Source organism: Pongo abelii, chromosome 19, assembly GCF_028885655.2.
Source record: "Pongo abelii isolate AG06213 chromosome 19, NHGRI_mPonAbe1-v2.0_pri, whole genome shotgun sequence".
Lineage (NCBI taxonomy): Eukaryota > Metazoa > Chordata > Mammalia > Primates > Hominidae > Pongo > Pongo abelii.
The window spans coordinates 77,088,035-77,107,016 of record NC_072004.2 but is presented as its reverse complement, the minus strand read 5'-3'; the positions used below and the strand labels follow the sequence as shown (position 1 = coordinate 77,107,016).

The window sequence follows — 18,982 nt, the reverse complement described above, 5'->3', positions numbered from 1 at the left end:
TGTAAGTCTCAGCTACTGGGGAGGCTGAGGCAGGAGAATCACATGAACCCAGGAGGCAGAGGTTTCAGTGAGCCAAGATCACGCCACTGCACTCCAGCCTGGGCGACAGAGTGAGACTTCATCTCAAAAAAAAAAAAAATTAAAAATTAAAAAACAGAAAAAACGAATGTGTATGCATTATTCAGCTTTTATTGATTACGCAGTATGTGTCAGGCACCAGGAATATAGTGGCAAGTAAAGCAATCATCTTTCCTGCTTTTGAGGGGCCTACTATCTAGTACTCCTCTAGGAAAACAGACATTAACCAAATAATCACAAAATATAATAAATGTTTAATACATAAAGGGAAAGTGTGTTAAGTTATGAGAGCTTATAACACGGAGACTAGTTCTAGTCGAATGTGTCTTTCTCTTTACTTCTCACTCTTTTTCGAATTGTGTATGCTTAGCCTGAAACAAGTATTGAAAAAAGACGATAAGGAAACTGAGAAAGAGAAAAGAGGCGAAAAGACACGAGATTTTTGTTATCATTTATTCAATCAGAAACCATGAAGCAAAATCTTTTAAAATAAATTCAGGGCTGGGCGCAGTGGCTCACACCTGTAATCCCAGCTCTTCGGGAGGCCAAGGTGGGCAAATCACTTGAGGTCAGAAGTTCGAGACCAGCCTGGCCAACGTGGTGAAACCCCATCTCTACCAAAAATACAAAAATTAGCCAGGCATGGTGGTGTGCACCTGTAGTCCCAGCTACTTGGGAGGCTGAGGCACGAGAATCACTTGAACCCAGGAGGCAGAGGTTGCAGTGAGCCAAGATTACGCCACTGCACTCCAGCCTGGGCAACAGGAACACTCTGTCTCACAAAAGAAAAATAGAAAGAAATATACCAAACCAGTGATAACTTTTTTTTAATACTAATAAAAATCCCTATAATCCCATCACTTTGGAGGAAGAGGCAGGCAGATCACATGAGCCCACGGAACTTGAGACCAGCCTGGGCAACATGGCAAAACCCCATCTCTACCAAAAAAAGAATACAAAAATTAGCCAGGTGTGGTGACGTGTGCCTGTACTCTCAGCTACTCAGAAAGCTGAAATGAGAGGATGGCTTGAGCTCAGGAGGCAGAGGTTGCAGTGAGCTGTGTTCGCGCCACTGCACTTCGGCCTGGGCCACAAAGCTAGACCCTGTCTTTAAAAACAAAAAAAAAATAGGGCCAGGCACAGTGGCTCACGCCTGTAATCCCAGCACTTTGGAGGGCTGGGGCGGGCAGATCACGAGGTCAAGAGTTCGAGGCCAGCCTGGCCAACTTGCTGAAACCCCGTCTCTACTAAACTTGGTGAAACCCCGTCTCTACTAAAAATAGAAAAATTAGCCGGGCATGGTGGCGGGCACCTGTAATCCCAGCTACCTGGGAGGCTGAGGCAGGAGAATCGCAGAGGTTGCAGTGAGTTGAGATCACACCACTGCGCTCCAGCCTGGGCAACAAGAGTGAAACTCCATCTCAAAAAAAAAATTTAAAAATAGGCTAATAAAGATATACAAAGGGATTAAATATATAATTTATCCAGTAATTCCTTTAGTTTTATTCTATCTTCTTTATGAAGACATGGGTTTCTATTTTTACTGGTTTTGTCCTTTTAAAAAGCTTGTCTTTCTTCAGTTTTTGTTTTTCTTGCTCTGTTGCCCAAGCTGGAGTGCAGTGGTGCAATCATAGCTCACTGAAGCCTCAAATTCCTAGGCTGAATCCCGAGTACCCAGGACTACAGGCATAAGCCACCATGCCCAGCTAATTTTTTTATCGAACTGGAGTCTTTAAAAAGCTTCTTTTAGGGCCAGGTGCTGTGGCTCGTGCTTGTAATCCCAGCACTTTAACAGGCCAAGGCAGCCAGATCACTTGAGGCCAGGAGTTCAAGACCAGCCTGGCCAACATGGTGAAACCCTGTCTCTACTGAAAATACAAAAATTAGCTGGGCCTGGTGGCGCACTCCTGTAATCCCAGCTACTCAAGTGGCTGAGGCATGAGAATCGCTTGAACCCATGAGGTGGAGGTTGCTGTGAGTCCAGATCACACCTCTGCATTCCAGCTTGGACAACAGAGGGAGACTCTGTCTCAAAAAAAAATTTTTTTTCATAAAGCTTATTTTAAATTTAATAAACCCTTTTCAACTTTTAACTACTCTTTGAAGTACTATAATTGCAAATCAGTATTTGTTTTTATGTATTTGCTTTAGGTGCCTCTTTAGATATGAAGGACTTTATTCATTGTTCTTAAAGCCATTTTAATACCAACATACCTACCAGATAGGCCACATAAATCAGCGTTTACTTGCTTCAAGAAACCCAAGTTCTAATCTCATCAGTTGTCTGGACTGTGATATATATAGTGATAGCCATTTTTGTGAGGTTTTCTTTATTTGTTTGTTTAATTAGGCAGCCTTCCAATCCAAAGTAGGACCAGAGAGACTCCCTCTTTTGTTGTTCGTATTATTATTATTATCATTATCATTATTATATCAGGCAGCCCACTGAGCCACAGTAGACTCAGAAAAACTCCCAGTTATAGCCATTTTTGGGTATGAGCTTGGGGCTTCGCTGAATTATGAGGCCTAATTTGCTGCATGGATTAGATATAAATACGTGACTGTATGAAAAGGACATAAGGAAAAGTTAAAAGGTATATGTTTTCAGGATCTCCTGGGGCTGTGTCATTCATTGGTCACTTGAAAAAAAGAAAGAAAAGTTAATGATTGCTTCTGAGATTTTCTGGCTCCAAAATGAAAATCAAGGGGGCCATTTCAACATCTCTGAAACATTGCTAGCCATCACCTTATTTAATGTGCTGTACTGATATTTAAATCTGAAGTCTTTAGGGTAAAAGTAAGAACTCTGTTGCTACGTTAGACACTATTTCTCCATGAGTCCTTGTAATTAGATCATTGTGGGTGGGGATAGGCATGCTGGTTGCATGAAATGTTGATAACAATTATAATATGCAGTCATAGAAAGAAAACATATCAATTCTGAATTGTGTGTGTTGTAGCAGTGAAGGAGGATTGGAGTGTGTCATCTTAAAGATTAAGATTTCTTTAAAGGCCAGGCGCAGCAGCTCACGCCTGTAATCCCAGTGGGAGGCCGAGGCAGGTGGATCACGAGGTCAGGAGTTCAAGACCAGCCTGGCCAACATGGTGAAACCCCATCTCTACTAAAAATACAAAAATTAGCGAGGCATGGTGGCGGGCACCTGTAATCACAGCTACTTGGGAGGCTGAAGCAGGAGAATCGCTTCAGCCTGGGAGGCGGGAGTTGCAGTGAGCCACTGTACTTCAGGCTAGACGACAGAGCAAAACTCTATCTCGGGGAAAAAAAAAAAAGATTTCTTTAAAGGCTAGGCATGATGGCTCACGCCTGTAATCCCAGCAATTTGGGAGGCCAAATTGAGAGGATCACTTGAGGTCAGAAGTTCAAGACCAGCTGGCCAATATGGTGAAACCACGTGTCTACTAAAAATACAAAAATTAGCCGGGCGTGGTGGCACACGCCTGTAATTCCAGCTGCTCAGGAGGCTGAGGCAGGAGAATCACTTGAAACCGGGAGGGAGAGGTTGCAGTGAGCCAAGATCACGACACCGCACTCTAGCCTGGGTGACAGAGTGAAACTCCATCTCAAAAAAAAAAAAAAAAGAAGATTTCTTTAAAGTAAGGCCAGTGCAGTGGCTCACGCCTGTAATCCTAGCACTTTGGGAGGCCAAGCAGGTGGATCACCTGAGGTCAGGAGTTCAAGACCAGCCTGGGCAACTTTAGTGAAACCCCATCTCTACTAAAAATACAAAACAAAATTAGGCATTACAGGTAAGCCCCTGTAATCCCAGCTACTCGGGAGGCTGAGGCAGGAGAATCACTTGAACCCAGGAGGCAGAGGTTGCAGTGAGCAGAGATCGCACCACTGCACTCCAGCCTGGGTGACAGAATGAGAGTCCATCTCAAAAAATAAAAAAAGATGTCTTTAAAGTAATCATTCTCAAAGTGGTCTGGGAATTTCTGGGGGTCCCTAAAATCCTTGCAAGGAGTCCTAGAGATCAAAGCTATTTTTACAATAATATCTTGACATTATTTACCTTTTTCACTCTCATTCTGTCCCAAATGGACAGTAGAATTTTCCAAAAGCTACATAATATGTGATATCAAAACAGATTAAGTGGAGAAGCAGATAGATATGAGAATCTAGCTGTCGTCTACTAACAGAGACTTGCAAAAATGTTAATGCCACTCTTCTCAATGACTTTTTGTTGTTCTGAAAAATTATATAGTTATTTTTCGTTAAAAAATAAATCACTGGGCCGGGCACGGTGGCTCACACCTGTAATCCCAGCACTTTGGTAGGCTGAGGCGGGCAGATTACTTGAGGTCAGGAGTTCAAGACCAGCCTGGCTGACATGGTGAAACCCCATCTCTACTAAAAATACAAAAATTAGCTGGGTGTGGTGGCGCATGCCTGTAATCCCAGTTACACGGGAGGCTGAGGCAGGAGAATTGCTTGCATCTGAGAAGCAGAGATTGCAGAGAGCAGAGATTGCGCCACTGCACTCCAGCCTGGGCGACAGAGCGAGACTCCACCTCAATAAATAAAAATGAATAGATAGATATATAGATAGATAGATGACCAAAAACAAGGATTGTCACCACCTGCATATTTCACAAAGAGGGGCGTGTGTGTGTGTGTGTGTTTTCAGTGTACTAGAGTGCCTGCCATTTCTTAGTACCTATTGTCATATAAGTATGCATTTTATTCTCACAACAATAAGAACTAATACAATAAGGAAGTATATTGATTAAGATTTAGTTAGCTTTTGTGAGGATGATTTGAGAAATCGAATAAGTAAAAACGCTTGGTCAAAACTTTAAAAATTTTTGCTACTTTAAGGTTTTTCTTTGCCTTTTTCAGTCTGCTTTACAAGAACTTGAAGAATTGAAACAAATTGTTCCCAAAGAATCCCTCGTTTACTTCTTAATAGGAAAGGTAAAGACTGGGGTCATGGTCCCAAACAGTGACTTTCATAGCAAATATTGACATTTTATAAGAATAAACGTAATACTTCCTGTACAATATCTGTTAAGCAAATTCAACTAAAGCTCCGAACTGAGTGCTCTGGGAATAACAGATTTAGTTCTAACACTTAAGAAAATGATATCCTAGCTGGGCACGGTGCCTCACGCCTGTAATCCCAGCACTTTGGGAGGCCTAGGCAGGTGGATTACCTGAGGTCAGGAGTTTAAGACCAGCCTGACCAACATGGTGAAACCTGACCTGTACTAAAAATACAAAAAATTAGCTGGGCGTGGTGACACATGCCTGTAATCCCAGCTACTCCGGAGGCTGAGGCATGAGAATCACTTGAACCCGGGAGGCAGAGGTTGCCATGAGCCAAGATCACCCCACTGCACTCCACCACCAGCCTGGGCAAGAGAACGAGATTCTGTCTCAGAAAGAAAAAAAAAAGAAGAAGAAGAAGAACATGAATGGCACTGTGTTGTCTTGATTAAGAGAAATGGCTTCTGAGAGTCCCAAGGCCAGACTAGTCAGTTTTTTACAGACTAGACCTCCATATGCCAATTAGTTAAGGTGACTGTAGACAGTTGTAAAGAGTTGATATAACTCAATTTAAAATCACTGTAAATGAAAGTTAATTAAGCAGTTTATAATCCATTTAATCCCATTATCATTGTTCCAGTCAGAGTGATATTTATTGGAAACTTAACTACCTGAAAGATAGAAGCAAGGAATTCTGAAAATAATGTCTGATTATATTAAAAGGAACTCAAAAGCTGGTATGAGTTCATCTGTAGGAAGAAAATATCCTATCCTTAGAATGAGTTTAGAGCACATAAATCAGGAGCCTAATTTAAATTATAAATATTTAGAATTGTAGAGGCTGGGCGCGGTGGCTCACGCCTGTAATCCCAGCACTTTGGGAGGCAGGTGGATCACCTGAGTCAGGAGTTTGAGACTAGCCTAGCTAACATGGCAAAACCCTGTCTCTGCTAAAAATACAAAAATTAGCCGGGGGCGGTGGTGGGCACCTGTAGTCCCAGCTACTCAGGAGACTGAAGCAGGAGAATCGCTTGAACCTGGGAGGCAGAGGTTGCAGTGAGCCAAGATCGCGCCATTGCACTCTAGCCTGGGCAATAGAGTGAGACTCCATCTCAAAAATAAATAAATAAGTATATAAAAATATTTAGAATTTTATAGTTGAAACTCACAACTTAATGAAAAATGTAGTGCTGCTGTTTATTTTTAGGTTTACAAGAAGTTAGGTCAAACGCACCTCGCCCTGATGAATTTCTCTTGGGCTATGGATTTAGATCCTAAAGGAGCCAATAACCAGATTAAAGAGGCAATTGATAAGCGTTATCTTCCAGATGATGAGGAGCCAATAACCCAAGAAGAACAGATCAGTAAGTATCATAACATATGATTTTGAGTATTTAGAAAGTTACTTTTTGCGTAAGGATTTGTAGGCTACTCTTTTATTTTATTTTTCTAACTGTGGTGTTTTCATTATACCAAATGGACTTTTAGGGAAATTGAACAGGGTGATGTAATAACAAAATGCATATAAAGTCAGATAATGAGTCTCTGTTCTGGATCTAGTTTGCTGTGTGACTTTGACAAATTCATTGCTAAGTTTTACCTGGACCTCAATTTATGTTTGAATATGTAACCAGTACTGTTTTATCTGCTTCATAAAAATGTAGTTTTTTAAATAAGAGAATGGAGAAATTTCTGACAAGATAAATTCTGATTAGATGCCTTTGTTCCAGAAAACTTGGTGAAAGGCTTTAATTAAAATTATAAGCCACGGGGCCAGGCGCAGTGGCTCAGGCCTGTAATTCCAACACTTTGGGAGGTGGAGGTGGGTGGATCACCTGAGGTCAGGAGATGACACTAGCTGACCAACATGGTGAAACCCCGTCTCTACTAAAAATACAAAAATTAGCTGGGTGTGGTTGCGGGTGCCTGTAATCCCAGCTACTTGGGAGGCTGAGACAGGAGAATTGCTTGAACCCAGGAGGCTGAAGGTGCAGTGAGCCGAAATCACGCCATTGCACTCCAACCTGGCTGACAAGAATGAAACTCTGTCTCAAAAAAAAAAAAAAAAAAAAAAAAAAAAGTATATATATATATATATATATATATATATATATGCCAGGCATGATGGCTTGTGTATGTAATTCCAGCTACTCAGGAGGCTGAGGTGGGAGGATTGCTTGAGCCTAGGATTTCACGACTAGCCAGTGAGACCCTGTCCCTAAACAAATTTTTAAAAGTAGCTGGCTGTGGTGGTACGCGTCTATAGTCCCAGCTACTTGGGAGGCTGAGGCAGGAGAATCATACCACTTGAGCCCAGGAGTTTGAGGCTGCAGTGAGCTATGATTGTGCCACTGACTCCAGCCTAGGTGACAGAGCAAGATAGATGATTGATTAATTGATTGACTGATTGATAGACCGACCCCGTAAACCTTTTGAAACTGAAGGTTATAGTCTATGTTTCTGTGGACTAGCAGGGAGTATTCTTAAAGTGGAGTCAGTGATTGGAGGTTGGGGGAAATGTCAATTTTTTTTTTTTTTAATGTCTCAGAGAACTAGCTAGTTGTAATTCCTAGGGCAGGAATAAGGAACTCATTAGGAAGAGGAAGTTTTGGTAGTTAAAACTTAAAGGTAAAATGCAGTAAGCTAATATCAGACCTATTATAAAGTTAGGAAATTTGAGTTGCATTTTATTAAAGGATATGAGGATTTTTAAGGGCCTTTATTTAGGGTTTTATCTCTCTGCATATAATACAATTTTTCTTACTTGTTTTCATGAACCAACAGGATATAGTTGTCAGAAACCTTACTGTGGACTTTTGTTTTATTTTTAAAGTGGGAACAGATGAATCCCAGGAGAGCAGCATGACAGATGCAGATGACACACAACTTCATGCAGCTGAAAGTGATGAATTTTAACTTCTGGAAATCAGACTTTTACAACTGGATGTGTGACTAGTGCTGACATGTTTCTTGTCCCTCCATATACTGAGTCTTTACTCTTGAGCTGGCGGTGTCATCATCCGTCACTTATACCATGAGTGTGCCACTTTCATTGGACCCTGACTGTATACAGAATGAAAGGCAGTGCAATATTTAGCTGCTAACAAGACTGGCTCTTTTACCAGTATGAATGACAATTTATGGGGGGTAGGGTGGGGAACTTTCTTTTCTGTTTTTCTTTAATCTCCCTTTGTTGGAAAGTATCATGAAAGGAAGAGTTATGTTTTATCTTGAAGGAACCATTAGATATGGAAAATAGTGATGAACCAGAATTTCTTGGTTGCTTTTTCAATAATTTGTTTTTATTTGGTTCTGTTCCTGATAAACAGAGTAACTGACCTTCATTTCTAGGTTCTTCAAGAATGGTGTTTGCAAGTGCCAGATGGAACAATAAAAGACGTTGCCTATAACAGTGACTTTATTGCCAAGGAATGTAAATTACCTTAAACTTGCAGTGTCTCCCATAAACAAATGTAATGGGCATATTGGGACTCGTATGTAGGAATCAAATATCCCTCCATACAGTGTACACTTATTCTTGGCAAGAATGCTTTAATGTCTAACCAAGAATTTTAATTTATTCATCTTGCTTCAAAGTGTTGATCATTGTTGTCTTGGTATTGCAAACTTTAAAATTGTTTCTTACCATATTGCCTCTTCTCTTTGAGCTCTGTGGGATCACCTTTAACATTCAGAGATGATAGAGTGGTTCCCCACTGAGAAGCTAAAACAAGGCCCTTACTAACCCCTTAAGTTCACCATATCAATCAGAAGGAGAACACTAAAGTGGAGAGACTTTTAAGAGATCATGATAGTGAAAGCCTTAATATAATCAGAATTGTACCATAACCTTGAATCTATATTTGTTCAAAACATTATCCCTTTGACTTTTCTAAGTGTTTGCTTAAGCAGAGTGTAAGAATGTGCGGTTACCTTTGGTTGAGATCCTTTCCATTCTTTTTGACTCTCTGCTTCAGATTTTTTCAGTAGTGTGAGTCACCAAAACATTTACTAAGAGTAATTGGGTTTAGGATGTTGGAAATTTTTAGCTTGGGGGAAAAAACATTCTTATGAAGGAGATAGGTTCTCTTCTGAGTTTGTCATAATATAGATTGGTGTCTTTGGAAAATGACCACAATTTTAAGAATTTAATTATGCATATAAAATGATAATTATTGGAATTCCACAGTAACAGATTCAAACAGTCTTAAATTGTTTATCTCCTTTATTGTAATGTATTGGAATTTTTGGAGAAACTTTAGTTGTTAACATTTTATTAAGTGCCAATGTCAGAATATAACAAATTATAGTTTCTTATGAATGACAGGCCTACAGTTATTATTTTGGATTATTTGATGAAGGACAAACTTACCTGTATTTGTTAGTCAAGCTGTGAAAATAAGGTGGATTACAAAAGATGTGAAAAAAATTTTAGCCTGTAGACTCAGTAATTTTCTATAATTTACTGTTAATCTCATTTGAACATGGATTAGGTACAATTTATAAATTAATTCAAGACAGGGTCTTTAGGTATCAGGTGCCAGAGAGACATTTAACAGATTTCCCTACCTAAGTTTATGTATATGTACTGTCTAAAAAAATACTTTTAAAAAAAAAGGAACAGTTGGGAGAAAATAAATGTAATGAAAAATTCCCAGAGGCTAGCACTTGGATTCTAACACGTATGCTATTGTATTATCCATTAGTTCTGTAATATTTAATTTTAGATTCTTTTTTTTTTTAATTGGCAAAGCACAAGGTGCTGTATAACAGTGTCATTTAGAGTTTTATAGAAAGCTTCAACCTGAGTTCTGCGTTATAAAGCCTGGAGAATGCTAAGCTTAGAACATAATTTGCTGAAGTATAATTATCTTTTTGTAGCAGGAATTTATGTCCTGTGCCAGAGGTGAGAGTCTTTCTGGTACTGATTTTTTGAGACCAAGGATAAAAGGATCGTTTTGTAAGACACGCCATAGCAATGGCTGGTTGGGGGACAGTTTCTGCCCAAGCTTGGCCTATTTTATTTTTCCTTATACCTACTTTCAAAGTCATTTAGGTATTTGAAGCCTTATTTCCCACGTAGTAACACTTTCTGGCTTTTGCAGTTTCTTTTTTTGTTTGGTTTTGTTTTTTGCATGGACTGGGAATCAAACAACCCGAAGAAGAACACATTTTGATCAAGCAAAATATTTGCTTCAAACATCAGAAGTTTATTTTACAGAAATTAAATTAAGTAGTTTGACATCCTTTTCTCTGTTTCACACATATATTAGGTTGGTGCATAAGTAATTGTGGTTTTTGCCATGACTTTTATGGCAAAACCTGCAATTACTTTTGCACCAACCTAATACATCTATATACATATATATATGCGTACACACTTGTTCAGAAGTTATGTTGTGGCCTTGGATTTGTTTTTCCGTTTGGAAATGGTTCTTAACTCTGGGATTTTAGAAGGTTAGAATATTTTTTCAAGAGAACGGTGGTACTCAAAAGAATGAAAGGTGGTCCCTACATTTTCTGTATTCATCACTTAAAATTTTTAATTTTTCTGAGAACTACAAGTAACATTTGAACCATGCTGCTGTTGTACCTTAAACAAAAACTCAGTGATAACCAGTATTTAGTCTATTAAAAATGCTCTTTTTGAAGAAAAAAGTTTGGAAGTCTCTGATTAGCCAGAGTATAGTATGAGTCTTCACTGAGAAATATGGTGACCCATTTTCTTTGTGAAAACCTGGGAAAATGCAAGTGTGGGTATGAAGTGTGTGTTCTGTTTGCATTGAAACAATGTAATTTTGTGTCTTCTTTTTGCTTTAACTGACTTATTTCAGAAATTGTACAGTGTTGAGGGGGAAAGTCTTTTCTGTTAATATATTTGCAATTCATTAAAGGATATGGAAAATCCAAATAAGTTACTTTTGAAAACAGTTTATAATCAAGTTGTTAAAGCTATATGAAAGCTGTGCCATCTGTATTTTAATAAGAAGGCACAGAAAAACAGAGATACAGTTTTATGTTTCACAAAAAACTAGAGCAATGTTTATCTAATTTTTTAAAACTTACACTCTCTTTTAATATATTTATATTTTTAAACGGTCATACTCTTTTTTAGTATTATTTGGAATATCAAAATAAATACTATGACAAAAACAATGGTAATTTTTAGAATACCTTTTTTCAAACTACAGAAGCCCCTTACCAACCAGCAGCTGCGAATTTGCAAGTCAACTGCTTATTCTTTGATCACGTGATTTCTGAAATTTCTTCAAAAGGGACACAAAGGTTTTTTTGTTCCAATTAGAATCTATTTAAAAAGGTCAGGATCTGAAAGAAGTAAGATGTAGAAACTAAATTTTACTCTAATTTGAAAATCTTTTTTTTTTTTTTTTTTTTGGTATCTTGGAGAAAGTACAAAGAGCTGAAAGGGTTTTATTCAGACTTGAAGAAAAAGCAGTAACAGGGAAAAATATATGAAGGTGGGGTGAGCTGGGCAGTTCCAAGGGGAACAATGCAGACCTCATAACCTTCCCTAGGACCTGCCATTTAATGTCAGCTGAACAAGGATAAACAGCAGCTTAGACATGGAACTATTCTTTGGCTTGTTTAGCTGACAACTTACGGTTCATGAAGGTTCAGTATAGGTTTTATTTTTCTTTGTAAGTGCAAACTTTGTTAAAAAGCTATGTTTGCTGAGAGATCCTGCTCTATGGATTGTGTTACTTGCTTTGTGGATGGTATTTTCAATTCTCAACACTAGAAGGTAGGTATTACTTCATTTTACAAAAGAGGAAACAGGCTCAGCTATTAAATGATAAAACTGGGCACTTTTGGCATTAGTGTATGTTCAGAATCTTATATTTTAGTTTTGGACTTCCTCTGGAGGTTTCAAGTCATATTTAATGGTAACTGTAAGTTGTCTTCTCTAGCATTTTTTTTAAAGACAGTCTCACTCTGCCCCGCAGCCTGGAGTGCAGTAATATGATCATAGCTCACTGCAGCCTGGAACTCCTGGACTCAAGCAGTCCTCCCACATCGGCCACCCAAGTAGCCAGGACTACACATGCACCACAACACCTGGCTCATTTTTTATTTTTTATTTTTGTAGAGTCAGGGTATTGCTATGTTGCCCAGGCTAATCTCAAACTCCTGGCCTCAAGCAATCCTCCCACCTCAGCCTCCCAAAGCACTGAGATTATAAGCGTGAGCCACCTCACCCAGCCCTCTAGCCATTTTTTTTTTTTTTTTTTTGAGATGGAGTTTCGCTCTTATTGCCCAGGCAACAGTGCAGTGGCGCGATCTCGACTCACCGCAACCTCCACCTCCCAGGTTCAAGCAATTCTCCTGCCTTAGCCTCCCGAGTAGCTGGGACTACAGGCATGTGCCACCACGCCCAGCTAATTTTTGTATTTTTAGTAGAGATGAGGTTTCTCCATGTTGGTCGGGCTGGTCTCAAACTCCAGACCTCAGGTGATCCGCCAACCTTGGCCTCCCAAAGTGTTGGGATTACAGGCATGAGCCACCGCCTCTGGCCCTCTCTAGCATTTTTTTTTTTTTTTAAGACGGAGTCTCGCTCTGTCACCCAGGCTGTAGTGCAGTGGCGCAGTCTTGGCTCATTGCAAGCTCCCAGGGTTCACGCCATTCTCCTGCCTCAGCCTCCCGAGTAGCTGCGACTACAGGCGCTCCCCACGACGCCTGGCTAATTTTTTTTGTATTTTTAGTAGAGACGGGGTTTCACCATGTTAGCCAGGATGGTCTCGATCTCTTGACCTCATGATCTGCCCACCTCGGCCTCCCAAAGTGTTGAGATTACAGGCATGAGCCACCGCGCCCGGCCTAGCATTTTTGAATATAAAGTCTACTGTAGGCTAATATCAAGGTCCAGGTTTTACAGAGGAAACTTTATTATTAATCATCCAGATCTGCTGTAGTATAGTCCTTTGTTAGGGCTTTGATCTATGTGCTGCTTCTCTTCTGCCACTGAAATTGGAATATATTTTCCTTCTTTGAGTGACTAGGATTTGCTTTAAAGTAGAAAGTTATAAATCTTCAATTTCCTTTCAGTTCTTGCATTTTTATTAACAACTTCCTCTATCGCAAGCATTCTTTTTTTTTTTTTTTTTTTTTTTGGAGACAAGGTTTTTCTCTGTTACTCAGGCTGGAATGCAGTGGCACGATCACAGCTCACTGCATCTTCTACCTCCCAAGTTCAAGCGAGCCTCCTGCCTTAGCCTCCCAAGTAGTTGGGACTACAGGCATGCCCCACCACTCCCAGCTAATTTTTTGTGTTTTTGTAGAGATGGGGTATTGCCATATTGCTCAGGCTGGTCTCAGACTCATGGGCTCAAGCAGTTCGCCTGCCCCAGCCTCAAGCATCCTTTTAATATTCAACACTTAGGAAAAATGTAGGCCAGACGTTGTGGCTCACACCTGTAATCCCAGCACTTTGGCTGGCCGAGATGTGCGGATTGCTTGAGCCCGAGTTAGAGACCAGCCTGGGCAGCATAACAAGACCCCGTCTGTATTAAAAAAAAAAAGAGAGAGAAATGCGCTGGGCGCGGTGGCTCACACCTGTAATCCCAGCACTTTGGGAGGCCAAGGCAGGTGGATCACGAGGTCAGGAGATCCAGGTCATCCTGGCCACCATGGTGAAACCCCGTCTCTACTAAAAATACAAAAATTAGCCAGGTGTGGTGGCATGCGCCTGTAGTCCCAGCTACTCAGGAGGCTGAGGCAGGAGAATCGCTTGAACCTGGGAGATGAAGGTTGCAGTGAGCCGAGATCGCACCATTGCACTCCAGCCTGTGTGACAGAGAGTCCATCTCAAAAAAAAAGAAGAAAGAGAAATGTAGGCTGGGCACCGTGACTCATGCCTGTAATGTTAGCACTTTCGGAGGCTAAGGGTGATGGATCACTTGAGCCAAGGAGTTCAAGACCAGCCTGGGTAACATAGACCCCCATCTCTACAAAAAATGGGTAAAAATTAGCCAGGCATGGTGGAGTGCACCTCTGGTCCCAGCTACTTGGGAGGCTGAGGTGAGAGGATCACTTGAGCCTCAGAGGTTGAAGCTGCAGTGATCCATGATGGCACTGCTGTACCCAGCCTGGGTGGCAGAGTGAGACCCTGTCTCAAAGGAAAAAAGAAAAATGTGTTTATGGCCGGGAGCGTGGCTCACGCCTGTAATCCCAGCATTTTGGGAGGCCAAGGCAGGCGGATCATGAGGTCAGGAGATCAAGACCATCCTGGCTAACACAGTGAAACCCTGTCTCTACTAAAAAAAAAAAAAAAATACAAAAAATTAGCTGGGCGTGGTGGCAGGCGTCTGTAGCCCCAGCTACTTGGGAGGCTGAGGCAGGAGAATGGCATGAATCCGGGAGGCGGAGCTTGCAGTGAGCCGAGATCGCGCCACTGCACTCCAGCCTGGACGACAAAGCAAGAATCTGTCTCAGAAAAAAAGGAAAAAAAAAAAAAAGAAAAATGTATTTATGACACTTGCTAAAGATCATAAGACACAATGGGGGGCATGGACATAGGTATAGGGCCTACTGCAATGGGGTCTTGCAGTAGGGGAGAGAGATAGGACTCTGATTTTAACAGGGACAAGTGGAGGCGTATATCCAAGGAACAGAATGGGGTCAGTTGATGGAAAATTGCTAAGAGAAAACATCAAAGATAAGGGGTTTCTAGCTAAACTGACTTGATAGGATTATTGCTGGAAGCTATGTTGATAAGATATCAAAGATGGGAGATTTTTGCTAAAATGATTTAGCAGGATTTTTTTTTCAAACTATATTCTACAAGGACAGAGAGGGAAGCCCAAGGTCAGGCCTAATCAGAAAGGGCTCAGAGGGGCCTGCCTGAAGTTTTGGTCAAAGGAGAGAATCTTGTCAACGTCATCAACATAGAATTTTCAATTGAGAGTTAAAGCTGTATTTGAATCCCAAACAAATTCAGGGAAAGGAAAAGCTGTATTTGAAAATTCAAGGCCTTGAAAATGCAGAATTCAGGTTGAATAAGAAAGGGAATAATAGACTCAGTGCTTTGGGAGACTGAAGCAGGAGGATCCTTTGAGGCCAGGAGTTCAAGACCAGCCTGGGCAAGGTAGGGATACCCTGTCTCTACAAAAAAAAAAAAAAAAAAATAGAAAAATTAGCTGGGCATGGTGGCATGTGCCTTTAATCCCAGCGACTTGGGAGGCTAAAGTGGGAGAATCATCTGAGCCCAGGGAGGTTGTGGCTGCAGTGAGCCATGATTGCACCACTGCACTCCAGCCTGGGTGACAGAGCCAGCACTTTGGGAGGCCAAGATGGGTAGATTGCCAGGTAAGGAGTTCAAGACCAGCCTGGCCAAGATGATGAAACCCCACTCTACTAAAAATACAAAAATTAGCCAGGCATGGTGGCGGGCACCTGTAAATCCCAGCTACTTGGGAGGCTGAGGCAGAGAATTGCTTAAACCCAGGAGGCAGAGGTTGCAGTGAGCCGAGAAAAAAAAAAAAAAAGAATAGATTTGCTGTGACCAATTTCGATATTATTTATTTTTAGCCAAACGTATTGACCAAGAATGACCAGTTTAGATAAATAATGGTCCTGGGATGGAACACAAAGAAACTGGAATTTTATTAGCAAAGGAGAAGGAGAATGGCTATTGAACATTGATGTTGTGTTCAATTTAGTGAGGGTTTTTTGCTTTGTTTTTTGAGACAGGGTCTCAGGGTCTTGCTCTGTCTCCCAGGCTGGAGTGCAGTGCAGTGGCATGATCGCAACACTGTAGCTTTGAATTCTTCAGGCTCAAGTGACCTTCCCACCTCAGCCTCCCAAGTGGCTAGGACTGCAGACATGCACCGCCACACCCGGCTCATTTTAAATTTTTTGTAGAGATGGGATCTCATTATGCTGCCCTGGCTGGTCTCAAACTCCTGTGCTCAAGCAATCCTCCCACCTTAGCCTCCCAAAGCACTGGGATTACAGGCACAAACCACTACACCCAGCCTGAACTTTCTTATTCTAAGGATTTGCAGAGTTTCTGTTTAAGCCATTATCTTCAAATAATGATGTTAATTTCTTTTTAATCCTTATGTAGAATACCTTATTTCTTCTTTATTTATTGCCATGCCAGGATCACCAATACTATATTGAGCAGTAGCAGCATAAAAACTAGTATTTATTGTCTTACTCTCAATATTTAAAAAGATGCTTCTCAATTTTCTCAAATTTGACATTTACTTTCCACTCAATGACACAATCTAAAGCCACTAATGTACGGTATGTTACACTCTGTCACCCAGGCTGGAGTGCAGTGGCGTGATCTTGGCTCACTGCAGCCTCTACCTCTCTGGCTCAAGCAACCCTCCCACCTCAGCCTCCGGAGTAGCTGGGACCACAGGTGCACGCCATCATGACTGGCTAAATTTGTTTATTTTTTATTTTATTTTATTATTATTATTTTTGAGACAGAGTCTTGCCCTGTCACCCAGGCTGGAGTGCAGTGGTACGATCTTGGCTCACTACAACCTCCGCCTCCCGGGTTCAAGCAATTCTCCTGCCCCAGCCTCCCGAGTAGCTGGGATTACAGGCACGTGCCTCCATGCCCAGCTAATTTTTGCATTTTTAGTAGAGACGGCGTTTCACCATGTTGGTCAGGCTGGTCTCGAACTTCTGACCTCGTGATCCACCCGCCTCGGCCTCCCAAAGTGCTGGGATTACAGGCATGAGCCACCGTGCCTGGCTGTTTATTTTTTATAAAGACAAAGTCACACTTTGTTGCCCAGGCTGGTCTTGAACTCCTGCCTTAGCCTCCCAAAGTGCTGGAATTACAGGCATGAGCCACCGCACCCAGCCCAATACATTACCTTTGCTAATCTTGTGGCCATTCTCAACACTCAGCTCCACTTATAACTATCATTTATAACCATCGATCATACCACAAGATCACAATATACCTCCTTTTTTTTTTTTTTTTTTTGAGACGGAGTCTTGTTCTGTGGCCCAGGCTGGAGTACAGTAGCACAATCTCAGCTCACTGCAACCTCTGCCTACTGAGTTTAAGTGATTCTTCTGCCTCAGCCTCCTCAGTAGCTGGGACTACCGGCAGGCGCCACCATGCCCAACTAATTACTATTTTTTGTTTGTTTGTTTGTTTGGTTTTTTTTTTTTTTTTGAGATGAAGTCTCATTCTTGTCGCCCAGGCTGGAGTGCAATGGCACGATCTCAGCTTACTGCAACCTCCGCCTCCCAGGTTTCAAGCAATTCTCCTGCCTCAGCATGCTGAGTAGCTGGGGTTACAGGTGCGTGCCACCATGCCCGGCTAATTTTTGCATTTTTAGTAGAGACAGGGTTTCACCACGTTGGCCAGGCTGGTCATGATCTCCTGACCTCAGGTGATCTGCCCGCCTCAGCCTCCCAAAGTGCTGGTTTACAGGCATGAGCCACTGCGCCCAGCCAAGATACGTCCTTTCTATTGCTAGTTTTCAATGGTTTTCATCATGACTAGATACTGAAATGTATCTGTGTATTAAGAAAAGCATACAGGCCAGACATGGTGGCTCACACCTGTAATCCCAGCACTTTGGAAGGCCGAGGCAGGTGGATCACCTGAGGTCAGGAGTTTGAGACCAGCCTGGCCAACATGGCAAAACCTCATCTCTACCAAAAATACAAAAATTAGCCCGGCGTGGTGGCGTGTGCCTGTAATCCCAGCTACTCGGGAGGCTGAAGCTGGAGAATCACTGGAACCCAGGAGGCAGAGGCTGCAGTGAGCCAAAATTGCGCCACTGCACTCCAGCCTGGGTGACAGAGACTCCATCTCAAAAAAAAAAAAAAAGAAAACAAAACAAAAAAGAAAAGCATGCAGAGACTTCTGGGGCTGGAGAACAATAGCGGTAACCTCCTTGTAAATCTGTCCCTCACTCTCCCAAAACAACCATAAAATCAAGTAGGACAAATAAAAACTACACAGGGCAGAATACTGCAACTTCAAATTACCTGTAAGTAGAAGAAAAGGTTTGCAACAGGGATCCTGCCACCACCATAAGCCTGTGGGTGTGGAAAGTCAGGAAAGGGAGGTTAAAGCATTATATGGACAAAGCAGAATGGAGTTTAGGACTTAGAGGAAGCACAGACACAATCTCCAGGGGGAAAAATGTGAAGCAAGTGTAAAATACTGAACACAGGTTAGTACTTGGTAGATCACAGCCCTGTCTTTGGGACACAGCCTTAAAAATGTGTGGTACCAGGAGTGGCAGCCTCATATAAGTGTTTCTGGGAGAGAATCAGTTATAAGGGGTAGTGAAAGGAAAAGGGGGAATTGAAAAAAAAGAAACGAGAAAATGCCAAGTTTTTCCCCCACCCCATCAACAAAAATCTTTAAATTGCACAAAAGAGGGCAGAACTGACAAGGCCACTCAAGAATTTTATGAACTGGGCTGGGCGCGGTGGCTCACGCCTGTAATCCCAGCACTTTGGGAGGCCGAGGTGGGCGGATCACGAGGTCAGGAGATCGAGACTATCCTGGCTAACACGGCGAAACCCCGTCTCTACTAAAAATACAAAAAAAAAAAAAATTAGCTGGGCATGGTGGTGGGCTGAGGCAGGAGAATGGCGTGAACCCAGGAGGCAGAGCTTGCAGTGAGCCGAGATGGCGCCACTGCACTCCAGCCTGGGCGACAGAGCGAGACTGCGTCTCAAAAAAAAAAAAAAAAAAAAAAGAATTTATGAATTGAATGATTTGGAATGAAGTAGCCAACATCCATACAAAATTATTGCAAAAGTCAGGAAATTAAAGGTTTTTCTGCTGTTGAAAAGCCTCACCAAAAACCTACAAAGCTAGAGGAAAAGAAAATGTCTTTCAAAAAGCATGTGAGAAAGTGAAAAGTCACCTTAAATTAGAAAAAAAAT

The 18,982-nt window shown here is 41.6% G+C and overlaps 1 protein-coding gene across 16 annotated transcripts in view; it reads left to right on the top strand.

Annotated features, from left to right (window-relative positions):
* The window catches only part of CDC27 (cell division cycle 27), a 69,664-nt gene extending 60,930 nt beyond the window's left edge, over positions 1-8,734 (top strand). For all 16 annotated transcript variants that reach the window (XM_024234856.3, XM_024234858.3, XM_024234855.3 and 13 more), the window contains 3 exons: positions 4,940-5,014; positions 6,294-6,450; positions 7,920-8,734. In XM_024234856.3, the coding sequence (XP_024090624.1) occupies positions 4,940-5,014; positions 6,294-6,450; positions 7,920-8,002 (315 nt within the window). In that variant the 3' untranslated portion in view covers positions 8,003-8,734. The remainder of the gene's footprint in view (positions 1-4,939; positions 5,015-6,293; positions 6,451-7,919) is intronic.
* Positions 8,735-18,982: the final 10,248 nt, after the last annotated feature.